This window comes from Pinus tabuliformis, chromosome 1_1, assembly GCF_031772625.1.
Source record: "Pinus tabuliformis cultivar Carrire ecotype Pingquan chromosome 1_1, CPIR1, whole genome shotgun sequence".
NCBI classification, from domain to species: domain Eukaryota; kingdom Viridiplantae; phylum Streptophyta; class Pinopsida; order Pinales; family Pinaceae; genus Pinus; species Pinus tabuliformis.
In genome coordinates, this window is record NC_142297.1 from 495,856,080 (window position 1) to 495,874,208 (window position 18,129).

At 38.7% G+C, this 18,129-nt stretch overlaps 1 protein-coding gene across 1 annotated transcript; it reads right to left on the reverse strand.

The window, feature by feature from the left end:
* Window positions 1–11,886: 11,886 nt before the first annotated feature.
* Window positions 11,887–17,548, reverse strand: LOC149213945 (disease resistance protein Roq1-like). Its single transcript, XM_089392157.1, has 4 exons — window positions 16,672–17,548; window positions 15,457–16,567; window positions 15,036–15,317; window positions 11,887–14,841 (listed from the first exon to the last, which is right to left on the reverse strand). The coding sequence occupies exons 1-4, from the start codon at window positions 17,301–17,303 to the stop codon at window positions 12,859–12,861; spliced, it is 4,008 nt and encodes a 1,335-aa protein (XP_089248283.1). The 5' UTR covers window positions 17,304–17,548; the 3' UTR covers window positions 11,887–12,858.
* Between the last annotated feature and the right edge of the window lie 581 nt (window positions 17,549–18,129).

Below are 18,129 nucleotides of genomic sequence, written 5' to 3' on the forward strand. Positions count from 1 at the left end.
ATTCCCAAAATCTCTCATGATTTTTAAAGTAAATTAGTTTTTTCCTTATGGAGAAAATCTTAGCCATTCATAACTTTTCTAAAATTAATCCTATCCTAACAACCACACTTTTCTATAGCTTTTGGAAATCTTATATATTTTCCAGCTCATATGAGTTTTAATAAAATCATAGGGAAATATATTTAAATAATTAATATAATCGGTTAGGGAACCAATTCCCTTGGTAAACAAAAAGAGCTCTACTCTAGTCAAAATATATTTTGACTTTGGAAGTTTGGATGCTCCTATAAGGTAGGACCTTTAACATGTCACATGGGTCAAATCCAGTAGTGGCAAAGGATTGGGAGTGATAGGTTCCAAAGGATGAAGAGGAACCAAAAAACACCAATAGAAAGGATATAGTCTTTTAATCAAGAGATAGAGTGAGAGGTTATTTCAAGCTCTATAAGGAAGAGGTTGAGATGGGTCATGCTGACATTAAGGGATATTTAGGAGCATGTAGAGTCTCCTATAAACACCTTAAGGAAGAGTAGATCGCCAAGGATATTTTCTAGCTACATGGCCTTGATGAAGAATGGTGCCCCAAACTTTTACTTTTTGGGGTCAATAGACCAACAAGTTTGGATGGATGTTATGGTGAAGGAATACAACTCCTCATGAAGAATGGTGCCTGGGAAATTATACCAAGGACTGAGGGGAAATCAATGGTTAATTGTTAATGGATTAATAAAATAAAACATGGCATTGATGGCAGTGTTAAGAAGTATAAGGCAAGGTTTGTGACAAGGGGGTTCTCTCAAAAGGAGGGAGTATACTATGAGGAGACATTTTATTATGTTTCCAAAGCATCTATCAGGGTAGTTATTTCCATTACATCAGACATGGAGTGAAGGATACATCAAATGGATATAAATATTTCCTTCCTCAATGAGGTTATTGGGGAGGAGTCGAATATTATGTAACCTTAAGGATTTGAGGTGCATGGGACGGAGTCCCATGTATGCAAGTTGAAAAAGACATTTTATGGACTTAAGTAGGCACCTTGAGCATGGTACTCAAGAATTGTTGGGTATCTATTGGCTTGGGCTTCACTAAGAGTGAAGCAGATTCCAACTTGTACTATGTACTTGTTAAAGATTATTCTCTTATCTTGGTGCTCTATGGATGATCTCTTTCTAACAAGATCTGAGAGGCTCATATAGGTATATAAGGAGGACATTTCTTTGGAGTTTTAGATTAAGAACATTGGTATGATACACTAATTTTTGGGATTGGGGGTGTGGTATCAACCATAAGAAATATTCCTTTGGTAAGGAAATTATGTGGTTGATATCTTGAAGAGAATTGAGATGGAGGATTGCAAACCTATGTTGACGCCCATAATTACCAACTTGAGGAAGCTTAATTCTTTAAAGTATAACTTGGTGGATCACAAATTGTATGGGAAACTGTGATGGCCCTTGATGTATATGGTCAAAACTAGGCTAGATATTTGCTTTGCTATGAACACTCTGAGCCAGTTTATGGTGGAGACTAGGCAGGTACATTGGCGTGGTAGTGAAAAATGTGCTGAGGAACTTGAGAGGTACATTGAAATATGAACTTAATGATGTCAAGGTTGGTGGAGTGTAGTTGTATGATATGCACAGATTCAAACTGGGTTGGGAGTGAGGTGGACAAGAAGAGAACTTCAAGTTGTTTCAATTTGGGGCCAATTATGATCTCATGGTTTAGTAAAAAGAAAATCTTCATAGCACTTAGCTCAACAGAGGCTGAGTACATGACTACGACTTTGGCGTGTTGTGAGACCATATGGCTTCGCCAAATCCTCATAAGTTTATTTGGTCTTGATATGGGGTCCACAATGATTCACTATGTTGCATCAAGCTTAAAAAAAATCTAATGTTTGTTGACAAGTCCAAACACGTAGAGATCAAATACCACTCCATCATAGATATGGTCTAGAGGGGTGTTGTAAAGTTGTAGTAATTGTCCATGAATGAAAAAGTGGAAAACATTCTCACCAAGCCCTAGTGAAGAGGAAACACCAATGTATTTGTTTTCACAGTTTCAAATTTTAGTTTGACTATACATTATTTTCTAGGTATTAAAAATTGTGAGCAAAATAAATCAAATTTGTTTTAGAAGTTTAACATCAACCGTGCTTATGCTTCTAGGTTTGGTTTATGATTTTGATGTGGGATTTTTTTGAAGAGCCTAATGGATCTACATCGGAAAAAAACATATTTTCTTCAATAATGTTGGCCCAGCCCTGCGCAAAAGGTAGTGGTGAATGCAACTTTTAACATCATGATAAAATTTCCATCATATGCATCGATATTGTGTAACGAGACTGGAACATTTGAGGGTATAATCTTCTAAAGAATATTATCAACCAACTTCCTGAACCTATTATTAAATTCCTTTATTGTTTCATTCTCTTTCTTCTTCATTTCGTGTAGTTGAGTCAATAACATCCTACCATATTTTACAATGGACAATTTTTCATGTAGACATCATGGAAATATTTCGAACTTCTAACAATCGTAATGGTTAAACAACCAAACCAAATTTTACCATCTTCTTTCAAAGATAAAAAAAAGTTTCACCGCATCTTCTTGGTATTGGGCAACACTAGCTTCACCAACTACATCATAAAATATTTTCAAATGATCCTCAAAAGTAATTACATAGTTACCAGCGAAATTTGGAAGTTAATTCCTATATTTCTCAAGCATGTCATGAGGGAATCCATGGATTCTCAACATGCCAAGAACTCTATACACGTTCTTCACCAAAGGAGGAGGAGTAGCCATGATTTGTAAATCTATGTTTTCAAACAAGAACGTAAGATCTTCAATTATGTGGTAGAGGTTTATATTATTTGAAGGCCTTTTTTTTCTACCTTTCTTCTAAGATATCTCTAAAGCTCTCGATTTGGGAGTAGGATATCTTATACATAACTTGACTCAATGGAATCATGCAAACGAATATGAATATTTTAAAGAGATGGTTTAATAGCCATCAAAGTTTTATGAATCAAAATATTCTAAGCTCGGAAAGGAATGACTTTTTCCCCTAGCAATGGCATCAAAATGTAATAATAAAATCTAGCACCAATATAGTATTAAATTCCAAGCACAATATGTTAGTTGTATAACTTAGAAAGGCTACCCACATTCACCACATTAACTCGTCTCTCCTTAGGTTGGTTCTTCTCCAATTTGAGAAGCATATCCCTAAAGAAAGTCAATCCAATTTGTTTTTCTCTAATTCCAAGGGGGTGTCATTAAATAAAGTCACTCTAATTTGTCTTTATGAAGTGTTTTTGGACCACTCATTTTTGTTTAAGGTGTTTCTAGTGAATGCATGTATGTATAGATTCTAACCAATTTCAAAGTATGATGTAGGAAAGTTTGTGTAAATTTCTAGACTTTAGTCAAGATATGAGAGTATAATGATCTTATTTTGAAGTAATGATTGAAATTTACCATTAAATGGAAACAATTGAAAATAAAATAAAATGTAATGCTTGAATATGCTATATCTAAAATAAACCTCTACATTTAGATTTATATACAAAATAATAAACTTTAAATGAAATCATAAAATGCAATATTTGTGATATGATCCTAAATGGTGATATACAAATCTCATTTTTACATTCAAAACATTCAATTTTCTATTGTAAATTAATGGTTGAAAATAGCAATTAATTAATAATAATAAATTATAAGAAATTTCCAAAATATTATAAATATGATTTTGTTTAACTTAAAATGCAAAAATAAGTTTCTCATGTAAAACAAAATTCTAAAAAAAAAAAAAAATTACATTCAAAACATTCAATTTTCTACTCTAAATTAATGGTTGAAAATAGCAATTAATTAATCATAAAAAAATTATAAGCAATTTCCAAAATACTATAATTATGATTTTGTTTAACTTGAGATGCAAAAATAGGTTTCTTACGTGAAACACAATTCTAAAAATACTTCTTTAATCTAGAATAGTGATATTAAAATTTCATGAAACAAGAATAAAAAATTAAAATATAAACTTCTAACCAGAAAATAAGTGGGAGTCTATGATCAAGTATCTTAGATTAATATGCTAACTAGAAAATAAATATCTAAGATAAAAATGCACTAAACTCAATATAGAAACTTGAATAAAATTTCCGATAGATTAATTAAAGGGTGATTCAATGTAATTTAACATTAACTAATTGAATTTTCAAAATAAAATAATTACTAAAAATTGAGAAATTTTTGCACAAGTAAGAAAGAAAGTATTATTATTGTCGTAGGGAGAAGATAATGCATTGGGTTTTTGGTCAAATCCATATTAGTTTGGGTTTGACTAAAAAAAATTGCAAACTTCTTATAACTTAACATTCCATATTGAAATTTATTATTTTTTAATAATAATTTTATTTATTTATTTTCAACCCGATTCACTATCATTTTGCACTTATTATTACTCATTTCCTCACTTAACTAACCCAGAGGTACAAGGATCTCATCACACAAACAACCAAAAAATAAAAACAAAAAAAATACAAAAGTTGATGTCAAATAATATCAATCCACTGTATTTTTTCAAGGAATAAAATCACACATTCCTCATCTTCTAAAGTGAGACTATAATGAACTCTACAAAACAATTAAGACAGATAACACAATAAAACTAAACACAACTGATATTTTGAATAATCTTGCAAACACTTCATAAAAACAAAAACAAAACAAGAGTGACAGTTTAGAACAACCAAGGCAGATCCAAGAGTGTTGAACATTCAACAAAATGAGATTGGCAGTGTGGAACAACTAAACGTAGAACAAAGAGCAACAAAAAGTTTTTTGGTGGGCGTTTGGTTCAAGATATGAAGTCTAAGTTAATTCAATGTCTTTAGACCTAACACATGCTACTTGTGAGACAACAATAAAAACTGTGGATTTCTAGTATAATACTCACTGGGGTGACCTTCAATATAAGGCTTATGTAAGAATATTCTATTCCTCCATTACATAGCAATGGAGGAGACCCAGTGTCAGTTAAGTATAACTATGACCACTGGGCAGATGCATGTCCCTATGTGAGTTTATAACTCACCATACTTAACTCATATGGAAATTAAGCATGGGAGAAACCAAATCTAAACCCCCCTTAATCGAAACATAGGGAGTAACTAAAGAACAAAGAAAACAAAGAATGGGTCCTAACAACGAGGCATGATTAGGTACCCATGTACAAACTCTCATAAGAGAGAAACATGTAGGAAAAACCAACCCCCCCCCCCCCCCCCCCCCCCAAAAAAAAAAAAAGAGAGAAATATTTCCATGCTCAAATGTTGTACAACAACACTCTTGACGTTGTCTGAACACTTTCACCATCACACTGATCGAACATAAGGAATGACATCAACAAAGAAACGACAACTATATTTGTCACTATCTAATTATCCCCCCCAAAACACAATTGTGGAAGAAGCGAGAATCAATAGTCTTCATTGTCAACAAATTCCCCCCTGAAACACAACTAAAGGAACAATTACAACCAACAATGAACAATTGATGCAACACAACGATATGAATTCTGCAAGCATTGATTCAAATGATGCCATGACCATCCATCAATCCATCCATAAACAATTTTGATGGTCGACACTAATCCACGATTCATTCTCTCATGTCTCTTCTATAACGATCTGAATGCAGGACTACTATGTGACCAAGAATGTTGATGTTTGGGTAATTCTTTTGATAAGGATGTGCAGATGGCTTAGGTTTTTCCTCTACATACTTGAAATTGAGTGCAACAACACTTTAATTCGGAATGACATTTGCAGCGATGTCATCAATCTATTTATCAAAATGAGTAGGAGCATTTTCTTCGAGTACATCATTATGAATTCCTTCGACTAGAAACAACACCTCTCTAGCCTCAATAGAGTTGGATATAAGTGGGGCAACAACATGATCGTATCCAAGACCTACTCTTCATGTTTGCAATGTAAGGTTAATAGGAGCAACAATTCCCTGTCCATTCTTCCCAAGTCCTCCAGTATATCTCATTTTGCTCAGAAAACAAGACCCAATACTTGTAGTAAGTTTTTCAAAATTGGGAATGATAAAGGCATGTGATGATCCAAGTGAATATTGGTGACACCCTGCCTATTCCACTTAGATCCTCACCATTGTTTCTTTTAGTTTTTTAGTTTCCTTATTTGTAGCACAATTTACTATTTTTCACAGTGTTTCGGGTCCTGAACTTCCAGAGCCGTTTTGAGACCCTAAACGACGTTTTTTGGGAAAACTAGGCCTAACACGTATAGTTGGCCAATGTTGGTCATTCAAAATTTGTATTCCTCGGATAGATATTTATAACAAGGTATTGTGCGCGTCGAATAGAAATCATATGCCCAAGTTACGACCCCGTGAAGTTGATGTACCAATTTTACCCAAACAGGGCCCATAGTTTGGCGCTTCATCTCCTAAAGTTAAGTTTTTGGATGTTTAGGGTTTTCCATTGTTTCTCAATACTAAATAGGCCTTTGACCCTCATTGTAACACAGTGCACAGGCATGCAGCTGCCACATCTCTTCTCAAAGATAAGCTACCATCGCAGGAGCTAGTCTTATTTCCATTATGTTTGTAAGCATATCTCAGTGTTTGATATTAATGAAATGAAGTTTTATTTCTACTGCATCATTATATTTATAGTCATATTTGTAATTTGTTGCCTCCCTATTTAAATTCGGATCAATGGTATCAAAACGGTATGTTATTTCTCTGTTTTTCTTTGCATGTCCCCAATGAGTTCGGGATATAAGGAGTTAGGGTTCGATCTGGTTGAACATTTGTAAGATCAGCCTCGCAAACTCCGAAAACCACCCATGGGGGAAAAGAGAAAGAAAAGGGAGTAAGAGATTCTATCAAAATATTGCTCGAGGAGGCTGATTATGCCTTCCGGGTTGACGAATGCTCCTGCAACCTTCATGAGGTTGATGGATGACATCTTGTGGCCAACTCATTTGTAGTGGTATACTTGGATGACATCCTCATCTTCAGCCAGAGTTGGGAAGAGCACCTCCACCACATCTGACATATTCTCCAAACACTGCGGCAATACAAGTTGTGTGTCGATTTGTAGAAATGCACTTTTGGCATGACCCAAGTTCACTATTTGGGATACATTATTGATGAACAGGGAGTGCATGTGGATCCAGCGAAGATCCAAGTCATTCGGGATTTACCAGCACCAATCACTATGATAGATCTCCACAGTTTTCTGGGTCTTGCCAATTTCTACCGCATGTTCTTGTTGGGATCTTCTCATATCACTTGGCCCTTGAGTCAAGTCACCAAGGGAGGTGCGAAAGGAAAAATCTTTTGGTCTGTATCTCAACAAAAGGCATTTGCAGAGTTGAAACATTGCCTCTGCTCTACACATGTGCTCACATTACCAGACTTGCAACAACCATTTGAGATCAAGACAAATGCCTCTGACTATGCTATTGGGGCAGCCCTTACTCAACAGGGGAATCCAGTGGCATATCACAGTGAGACACTTTCAAACACAGTGCAGAAATATCCCACTTATGACAAAGAGATGTATTCCATTGTGCAAGCCTTCCGACAATTGAAGCATTATATTTTGGGGAAGGAAATGGTCATCCACACAGACCACCAAACCCTGCAGTTGATACAGACGCAAGGGAAGTTGCAGAATGATCGCCATTAAAAGTGGTCCACATACCTGCAACAATTCCATTTGAATATAAATATAAGGGCAGCATCAATAATGTTGCAAACTGTCTTAGCCAACCATCGATCATGGCATTAACCACCGTGCTCAACTCTTGTGGGCACAAGCCTTTTGATTAGACATTTCTCTACAAAAGCGACACAAAATTTGGAAACACATACCAGACGCTCTTGGAGGGTCAACAAGTTCCAGATTTCCACCTCCCTGATGCCATGTTATGCCACTTGGGACACCTTTGTGTTCCTTCAAGCGAGTGTGCCAAGATGATTTGGTAAGTGCACTACAATTAGATCGTTGGGCATTTTGGGGTCAAGAAAACAGTGGCAGTACTTCAAATGTATTTCTACTGGCCAAATCTACGGCAGGATGTCTAGAAGTACATCAAATCCTACACTGCTTGTGCCATTGCCATACTGACCATCAAAAAACAAGGCCTTTATACTCCGCTACCTACCCCTAGTTGACCTTGGGAATCCATCTCCATGGATTACATGTCGGGCTTTCCTTTTTCTAAGCATGGAAAAGACTGTGTTTTTGTGGTTGTTGACAGATTCTCAAAGATGGCCATTATGTCGGCCTGCAAAAAGAATATCACAGCAAAATCCACTGCTAAACTCTTCTTAGAACGAGTGTGGGTACACTTTGGGATCCCACAATCTATCATCTCAGATTGGGACAACAGGTGCCTCATTACATTTTGGTTCAGTCTTTGGTCGATGTTGGACACCCAGCTCACTAAGTCCACAACTTTCCATCCCCAAACTGATGGCCAAACAAAGGTCATCAACATGATGATCGTACACATTCTGCGCATGTACAACTCAAGGAATCCACGCACATGAGATGAGAGCCTCCCCTATGTCCAACAAAGCCATAATAGGGCTCTCCATAGCTTGACTGGCCACAGCCCTTTTCAAGTGGGCTTGGGATTCCAGCGACTATGTCCTGTTGATGTGGCCATACCATTTGCAACTACTCACGCAGATTCGGCTCATGTCTAGTCCGAAGCCAATAAGGCAAACAACTTCATTGAGCACGTCCAACATATCCACCAATAGGTCCACGACATTTTGGAGAAATAAAATGCCAAGTACAAGCAACAACATGATCAACATCGGGTACCACACAAGTTTCAGGTGGGTGACAAACTCTGATTGGATTTGCAAAATGAACGTCTTACCGGAGCCTATTGAAAACTCAGACCACTTTGATATGGTCCTTACACCATTACCAAAGCTGTGAGAGACAATGCATTTGAGCTTAGCGTTCCCCCATTCCTTGACCTGCACCCAATATTCAATGTAGATCACCTTCGGCCATGATTTCCAGCATTACTGGACACATCCGACATTGCAGAACAGCTCACACCAACAGAGTTAAATCCATACATCTTGGAACAAGTTGCAACTAATCGGATCATGGACACTTGCCCGCTTAAGATCCAACTATATAGAGTTGTCAAAACTGGCCAACTCCTTCACCATGGACCAAGTTCAGCAAAATTTCCCTCATCTCTTAAAGGAACTCAATGCAATGGGGACCACTGCTTCCTAAGGGGGGAGGAATGATCCAGGTGGATATTGGTGGCCACCCGCCTATTCCACTTGGATCCCCACCATTGTTTCTTTTAGTTTTTTAGTTTCCTTATTTGTAGCACAATTTACTATTTGGCAGCATTTCTGGCCTTAAACTTCTGAAGCCGTTTTGAGGCCCTAAACGACATTTTTTTGGAAAATAGAGATAAACCAATGTTGGTCACTGAAAAGTTGTATTCCTTGGATAGATCTTTCTAACAAGGTATTGTGCGTGTCAAACAAAGATCGTATGCCAAAGTTACGCCCCCGGGAAGTTGATGTACCAATTTACCCAAACAGGGCGCATAGTTTGGTGCTTCCTCTCCTATTGTTAGGTTTTTGGATGTTTAGGGATTTCCATTGTTTCTCAATAATAAATAGGTCTTTGAACCTCATTGTAACATGGTTCATAGGCATATATCCGCCACATCTCTTTTCAGAGATAAGCTACCATCGCACAAGCTAGTCTTATTTCCATTCTGTTTGTAAACATATTTCAATATTTGATATTAATAAAATGAAGTGTTATTTCTTCTGCATCTTTGTATTTATGGTCATATATGTAATTTGTTGTGTTCCTGTTTAAATTTGGATCATGTGATGAGTCATGATCATCAACATACATTCAACATCAAGTGTGGAAGAAGATGAGTCTAGAAGCTCAACATCAACCGTCTCCATCTCTAATTTCTGAAGATGACTAACCTCCCATTTAAGTGCTTGCTTAGGTTATTGCAGCTTTTGAATAACTTCATCCTTCTTAATCAACTGTTGAGATAATGCATCATAATCTTGTTTGAAAAGTTGATATTGTTCCAACATTGTTTATTTTAAACGGTTAATCTCCATAACATCGTGATTTTTTTCTCTTCAAATTTTTTGTTCTTGAGTCAGAAAAAGAACCAACTTCCTCCTCCACATCATCAAGGAGGTCAATTGTCTCTTGAAAGTCATCTGCAAGCATCTTGAAATTCTTTCTCATGGTTGAATCCAAATGGTCAACCTTCTTAATTTTCTCAACTACTGAAGTTTTCAACCTATTCTTAAGAGTTGCATTCTATTCCTACAGTAAAGCTACAACTAAATATGATTGAACGATCTCTTTACGAAGTTCATCAGCTACCTTCTTCTCATGAATCTCTTGCAATCTTTTACCCATTTTGATAACACCAAAGTCGGAAAATATGCTTCAACTAGCCATAAAAGAAAAATTGCAACAAAACAAAGTTGATGATGACAACAAAAGATGCTTTACACTTCCAAGAATGACACAAGTCAAACCAATCAAGCTGCAGAAGCAAAACACTTGCTACAAAAGAAGACTAATGATGACAATAACAATAGCTTTATGCTTCCAATCACCACAAAAATAAGACCAATTCACCTAGTTTTGCATAACTAGCCAACAAATGTTTCATAACCACCCACAATCAAAGCACCAAATACATTGCATAGACATATGGTAATGATTTTCAAAGTAAATAATCCTTGGGACTTTAATGAAAATTAATATCCCTAGTCAAAAGAACTTCTTCCAACCATAGTTAGGAGGCATTGATCTCTTCAAACATGTTTCCCCAATCAAAAGTAAAACTAAAAACTTGGCAGGGCATGCATCACTTACTTTGATACCATGTAAGAGTATTCTATTACTCACAATGTTATGTAAAAGTACATATAAGGCCTCCATTATATAGCAATGGAGGAGGTCCAATAGAGGTCAAGGATAGTTATGGCAACTAGACAGATGCAAGTCCCTTTGTAAGCTTATAAATCACGATACTTAACTCATAGGGAAATGAAGTGTTGGAAAAACCAACTCTAACTGTATACACATAATTTTAGCTAACACGCATTAATTATGTTTGTTGGAATCGTCGTTTTGAACCAACCTCTGTGATTCATCATCAAGATTAGATCCATGATGATGATGATGAACCACAGAGGTTGGTTCAAAATGTCGATTCTAACAAACATGAATAAAATGACTCCCGAAGATAACACTACATAGAATATAGATCGCAAAAGCCTCAAATCAATAACTTGTTAATTACTAAAACACAAATTAAAATCATTTTTAAAACAATTCATAATAAAATAATTCGAAAATATAATTTTGGTTGAAATAGGAAGATCGACTAATGCCTAACATATGCTGTAGTTAATGAATTTAGCTAATTTTCAAAATAAAAACTTGACTTAATCTAATCTAAATTTTAATTTAGAATCTTGAAACTTCCTTACTATTCTTGAACTTTTATATATCCTATAGTTAATGAAATTATTTAATTTTGAAAATAAAAACTTGACCTAATCTAATCTAAAATTTAATTTAGAATCTTGAGACTTCATTACTATTCTTGAACTTTTATAGGATTGAAAACTAAAATGGACAAAAACATATTTTTAAAATGATACTTTATAAACCTCTTAACAGCAATAAAACAAATAAATTGATAAGAATAAGAAGAAAAGACACAACTGTGTATCCCGAAGAAGATTTTAGTTCATGGCCTTTATCAATTAAACTCTGCCACTGGTATATAAGAAATTCATGGATATTGTCGCACTCCACGCAAAATGCCTACGGGCCATTTTTGAATAAACACTTAAAAATGGCTATGGCTAACTGTAGTTTCATCAGATTTTTTTTATAAGGGACATTGATAATTGGTAATTAAAATGGTAAAACAATTGTGTCAAAGCTGTCATCCTCTTATATTTGAAGTTGTCGGTAGATTTAGAAGTTATTAATAACTGTAACTATAACGCTACACTATGGAGAGAACCTTGAAGCATACTAAAATTATGCTGAGGTGGAACTTTGATATCATGGGGAGGCAGATTCTATGCACAATTTCTTGCAAATATTTCACTAGCACAGAAAAGGGTTTGTTTTGATGACCAATCATCCAGCGTCTTTGCGGGCACCTGGCATTGTCTGTGCATCAGGGAAGAAGTAAATTGTTTGCATAGACACTTTAAGGAATGTAATGCTATTGGAAACAAAAGCAATTTGAAAATTCTGAGATTACAATCCCCTTCTTACGAAATGCTGCAATCTTCGATTGGTAGTAACCTGACGTTATCTATACATAATTGTTGCTCCAATTTCGACCGTTTGCCCGGCTCAGTTGCAGAGTTGAAACAGTTGAGAATGGCTATGATATGCTATACAAGAAAAGAGTGTTTGCCAGCACAGTTGATTGTTCCCAACATGAAGTGGCAATCGCCAATGTGGAAAAGGATGGAAGAGAAAAAGAGGCCTTACCTGATCCGAGAGGGCGCACATTGTTGGACGCACAGGAAAATTCTGCATTGGAGAAAATAAAAGGGCTTCCAGGCCTTGCGAAACTTCGACTATACTGGACATGGACATCAGCCAGTGTAATGAATCATTCCTTTTTCGGCAAAAATGGCTTCTAGAATCCTCCTTCGTAGTCCCATTTAACTTCTCTGCTCATGTTGAAACTTTGAGATAAGTAGGATTTATGGCACTTTTGAATGCCCCTTGTCAAGGTCCATACCTCCGTAGGTTTGTTAGATTGTCGAGCGACAATGGCAGCGCTCCCAACTTGGAGCACCCAGTCAAGCGCAGGTTCAGAAGGCCTGTTAGATTCCCGACGGAGTCTGGCAGCTTTTGCAAGCTGGAGCACTCAGACAAGTCGAGCTTCTGGAGGCCTGTTAGATTCCCGACGGAGTCTGGCAGCTTTTGCAAGCTGGAGCACTCAGACAAGTCGAGCTCCTGGAGGCCTGTTAGATTCCCGACGGAGTCTGGCAGCTTTTGCAAGCTGGAGCACTCAGACAAGTCGAGCTCCTGGAGGCCTGTTAGATTCCCGACGGAGTCTGGCAGCGCTTGCAAGCTGGAGCACCAAGGCAAGTCGAGCCGCTGGAGGCCTGTTAGATTCCCGACGGAGTCTGGCAGCGCTTGCAACCTGGAGCACCGACGCAAGTCGAGCCGCTGGAGGCCTGTTAGATTCCCGACGGAGTCTGGCAGCGCTTGCAACCTGGAGCACCCAAGCAAGTCGAGCCGCTGGAGGCCTGTTAGATTCCCGACGGAGTCTGGCAGCGCTTGCAAGCTGGAGCACCCAAGCAAGTCGAGCTGCTGGAGGCCTGTTAGATTCCCGACGGAGTCTGGCAGCCTTTGCAAGCTGTAGCACGAAGACAAGTCGAGCTGCTGGAGGCCTGTTAGATTCCCGACGGAGTCTGGCAGCCCTTGCAAGGCGGAGCACCAAGACAAGTCGAGCTGCTGGAGGCCTGTTAGATTCCCGACGGAGTCTGGCAGCCCTGGCCAGCGGGAGCACCAAGACAAGTCGAGCTGCTGGAGGCCTGTTAGATTCCCGACGGAGTCTAGCAGCGCTTGCAAGCTGCGGCACCGAGACAAGTCGAGCTGCTGGAGGCCTGTTAGATTCCCGACGGAGTCTGGCAGCGCTTGCAAGCTGCGGCACCGAGACAAGTCGAGCTGCTGGAGGCCTGTTAGATTCCCGACGGAGTCTGGCAGCGCTTGCAAGCTGCAGCACTCAGACAAGTGGAGCTGCTGGAGGCCTGTTAGATTCCCGACGGAGTCTGGCAGCGCTTGCAAGTTGGAGCAACTAGACAAGTTGAGCTGCTGGAGGCCTGTTAGATTCCCGACGGAGTCTGGCAGCGCTTGCAACTCGGAGCACCTCGACAAGTCAAGCCGCTGGAGGCCTATTAGATTCCCCACCGAGTCTGGCAGCCCTTGCAACTCGGAGCACCTCGACAAGTCAAGCCGCTGGAGGCCTCTTAGATTCCCAACGGAATCTGGCAGCCCTTGCCAGCGGGAGCACCAAGACAAGTCGAGCTGCTGGAGGCCTGTTAGATTCCCGACGGAGTCTGGCAGCGCTTGCAAGCTGCGGCACCGAGACAAGTCGAGCTGCTGGAGGCCTGTTAGATTCCGGACGGAGTCGGGCAGCGCTTGCAAGCTGCAGCACTCAGACAAGTGGAGCTGCTGGAGGCCTGTTAGATTCCCGACGGAGTCTGGCAGCGCTTGCAACTCGGAGCACCTCGACAAGTCGAGCCGCTGGAGGCCTGTTAGATTCCCGACGGAATCTGGCAACTTTTGCAACCGGGAGCACCCAGACAAGTGAAACTGCTGGAGGGCTGTGAGACTCCCAAGCGAGTTTGGCAGTTCTTGCAACTGCAAGCACTCAGACAAGTGAAGATCGCGAAGGTTCATAAGATTACCGAACGACTCTGGCAGCCATTTCAACGCGTAGCAGCCAGTCAAGTTAAGATCACGAAGGCTTGTAAGATTCCCGAACGACTCAGGCAGCGTTAGGCTTGCGTACATTCTCAAATGTTTAAGTCTCAAATGTTTAAGGTAGGTGAGATGAAAGAACTCTTCCGGCAATGATTCCATAGTAGTAGTGCATCTCAGTTCAACCTTTTCTAGGTACTTCAATTTCCCAATAGACTTTGGTAGCCGGAAATTTGCTCTTGCTGCATCAATAATCAACTCCCTCAAGTTCAAAGGTGCCTGCAATTCAGTGCAATCTAGAATATAAATTTCGGAGATTAAAGTTGATTTTTTATTGGTAAAAAGGTATAAACAGATGCCACGTTCTCAATTTGAAAAGTTATACCTACGATTCAAACGATTTTTAGATATAATAATCTAAATGATAAAAATATCTGAGAAGTTTAAACTAAGCTAAACATGACAACACATACATCACTTTCATGATGCCATAATGTTTCCAATTTGCTCCCGGCCACTCGTAAAACTTTCAAATTCCTGGTTGGAATCCAAGGAGGCAGGGAGGTGTACGGACAACGATTCCAGCAAAGCCAAAGAAGATCTGAATGTTGCAGCAGGGTTGATATGCTTTCTAGACAATCACCTTCAGCCTTAACCAGCTGCAACCTGCTCATATCGACAACACTATTGTTGAACTCCACAGGGTTGTTTACTGATAAACCAGATCTTACTTCAACCATGTTGATTCCGCGCACCTAAATTGTTATTTGAAAACTGTTAGAAACTATGTTTACATATTTACAAAGTTCAGAATTTACAACAAGAAATGTACATTTCAATAAGCATAAATTTATTTGAGGACACAAAGTAATGTCTGGATCTTCAAGCACCTACAGTTGGTTTTTGACACGCGTCATGAAATTGGTTTTCAGCGGGGCGCCAAAGACGACGATAAAAACTGGGAGGCTCTTTCTCTGCCAATTCTCTGCCCAAATCTATGAGATGATGTTGCATTCTTATACGACCTTTACTGTCGATCTCTACAAAACACTTGTTCAATAGGTTCTGAAGATTCAACCGTCCTACCCAGCCGGATGCCTCCCAAATACTTATAACCGTATCCCTGTCTTCCCCATTGAGGAAACATGCAATGTCTAAAAATATCTCTTTTTCCTGGTCGTCTAGACTGTCGTAGCCAATTTTAAGCATGCCTTGTATATCGGTGGAAGCTACTTGTGATATTTTGCGCAATAGGGTTTTCCAATACTTCAAATCCTTTTGATAAACCAGCGCCCCAAGCACTTTGAGACATAACGGCAATCCGCCGCACACATCCAAAAACTTTGCAACAACTTCTTTAAATCTGAAGACGGGAAGACGCTTGTGAAAGGCATGCAAACAGAAAAGCTCTTGAGGATGTTCTCTATCGAGGCCTGTCAGATTGTAAATGGCTGACTCTCTCATTCCTGACATTTCAAGAACATCTTTATTACGGGATGTTACAAGAATTAAGCTACCTGATCCGAGGACATCCTTCAGAGGTGAATATAATGCATCCATCTGTTGAACATCATCCACATCGTCTAAAATTATAACGGCCCGGATATTTGAGCGAGAAATTGAAAGCATCTCCCTAACGTCAGCTACGCTGAGTATTTTCTGATCCCGTGAAGTCAAGTCCTCTATGAGTTTACCCTGCAAGGAAGGCAAAGAGCTCCTACCTGCAGCTTCTCTCACGTCAGATAAAAAACAGGACTGAAGGTAGTCTAACCTCTTGCGGTTAAAGAATTCTGTTGCCAAGGTCGTCTTTCCTACCCCAGCAACACCCACAATCCCCACAAATATGGCCTTTCCTTTGTGTGGCTGCCGCTGTAATAATACTGCCTTTTCAAGATCTTCAAGCTTTTTATCCAACCCGGCTACATATTTTCCCACCTGAAATTGTGGTTTTGCAACCTCTTCCTCCGCCCGTTGCACTACCCTATCCACGAGCTCGCCTTCATCACTGGTTATTCAAAGAAAGGCAAGCCAAACATGAGTACTAAAAGCTTTGTTTATGACAATACATTGAACCTGATTATCCGGACAATAACAGATAAGAGTTCTAACCTTTTACACGCCTCAAGCTCCAAACCGCTTAAATGTGAAACGTCAAACAGCGCTTTTTTCCAATCCGCAATTGTTTGTTGGCCGCATCTCCCTTTCTTTTCATGATCTCGCAGGGCTTCATCATAGACGCCATTGTTGCCCACAGGATCCCCAAGAAGTCCCGAGATTTGACCTGGCACTTGCTCTTGGCCCTCACCCATCCTGATCCGTAGATCAGAAGGCTTAACATTATAAAAGACTGGAATAATTGCAGTCTTCGACTTTAATATCAACAGGAGTTCATCTAGGCAGCATCTTGAATCCGCATATTTTGGAGAGAAGATGGGTATATGAACAGAGGCGGTTGCAATAGCTGCTTCCGTTCGAGAATCTAAGCGGTCTCCCGGCTGCATTTCTTGCCGTTCGAAAAATGTTCTGAATCCACGGTCAAGTAGACGATTGTAGAGATGGCTAGCGAAATTATTCTGAACATCTGAAGGGCAGTAATTGATGAAAACGTCGAAATGGCAATTGCAATTGGGGTTCGGAGATGGAGCGGTGGAGGTGGAGGGGTAAGTGGTGTAATTGGGGTTCGGAGATGGAGCCGTGGAGGTGGAGGGGTAAGCGGTGTAATTGGGGTTCGGACGAGCCATTCAGTAGAGAAACTACAGAAAATGATCGAATGATTTTTGACAAGTGGAAGGTATTTCTCTTTCTCGTTGATCTAACAACTGTCAAACGGCAACCTCAAAAGATTGTCTCTGCTCGTCTCCCTCCCTTCTTTATTAATATATAGCTGGAACACAATTATTCGGCGGCATTTCCATATTTCCTGAGTCTATTTTGGCCGCTGATCCACAAAATGTTTTTCTCATCAGTTTTTCCTTGCGATAATGTTTTTCTCAGTACTTGCGCCTTCTAACGTGCAGATAAAGTTATTCTCAGTGCGCCTTCTAACGTGCAGATAAAGTTAGTCTGCGAGAGCCGTACGGTATTCAAATCGCTTTTTAAAATGTTTTTAATTATTATTTTACCATGAATTTCGATAATTGCAATTTCACTAATTTAAACGTACAATCTGCGTGATCTGCAATTCGATAATTTGTACAATCCTGTAAACAGCGATTTTAATAAGGGTTTGTCTGATTTTTAAAATATACTCAAAATTAATAACTAGTATAATTATATTAATAAATTAATAACTAGCATAATTATATTGGACTGATTTTTAAAATCTACTAGAAGTTTATGGAGACTATATTTATTATTATTTATTAATATTAATAAATTTATTATTATTTAACTCATTAAAAATATATTAATAATTAGTAATTTTAATTTTAATATTATTTTTCATATTAATAAAATATTAATAACTATTAATTAGTAAACCAAATATGATAACCTAAATAGATTAATACTATAAACTCAAGGGATTATTCAGATTAAAAACCAAACATATTAAAACCCCAAGGAATT

What these genes read in the sequence shown, in the direction of transcription:
- LOC149213945 (XM_089392157.1), bottom strand. Translation starts at nt 17,303, where the DNA reads ATGGCTCGTCCGAACCCCAATTACACCGCTTACCCCTCCACCTCCACG. An exon ending in GAGCTTGAGGCGTGTAAAAG is followed by an intron (nt 16,568 to 16,671) that starts GTTAGAACTCTT and finishes TTGAATAACCAG; the next exon opens with TGATGAAGGCGAGCTCGTGG. An exon ending in TATGGCATCATGAAAGTGAT is followed by an intron (nt 14,842 to 15,035) that starts GTATGTGTTGTC and finishes ACTGAATTGCAG; the next exon opens with GCACCTTTGAACTTGAGGGA.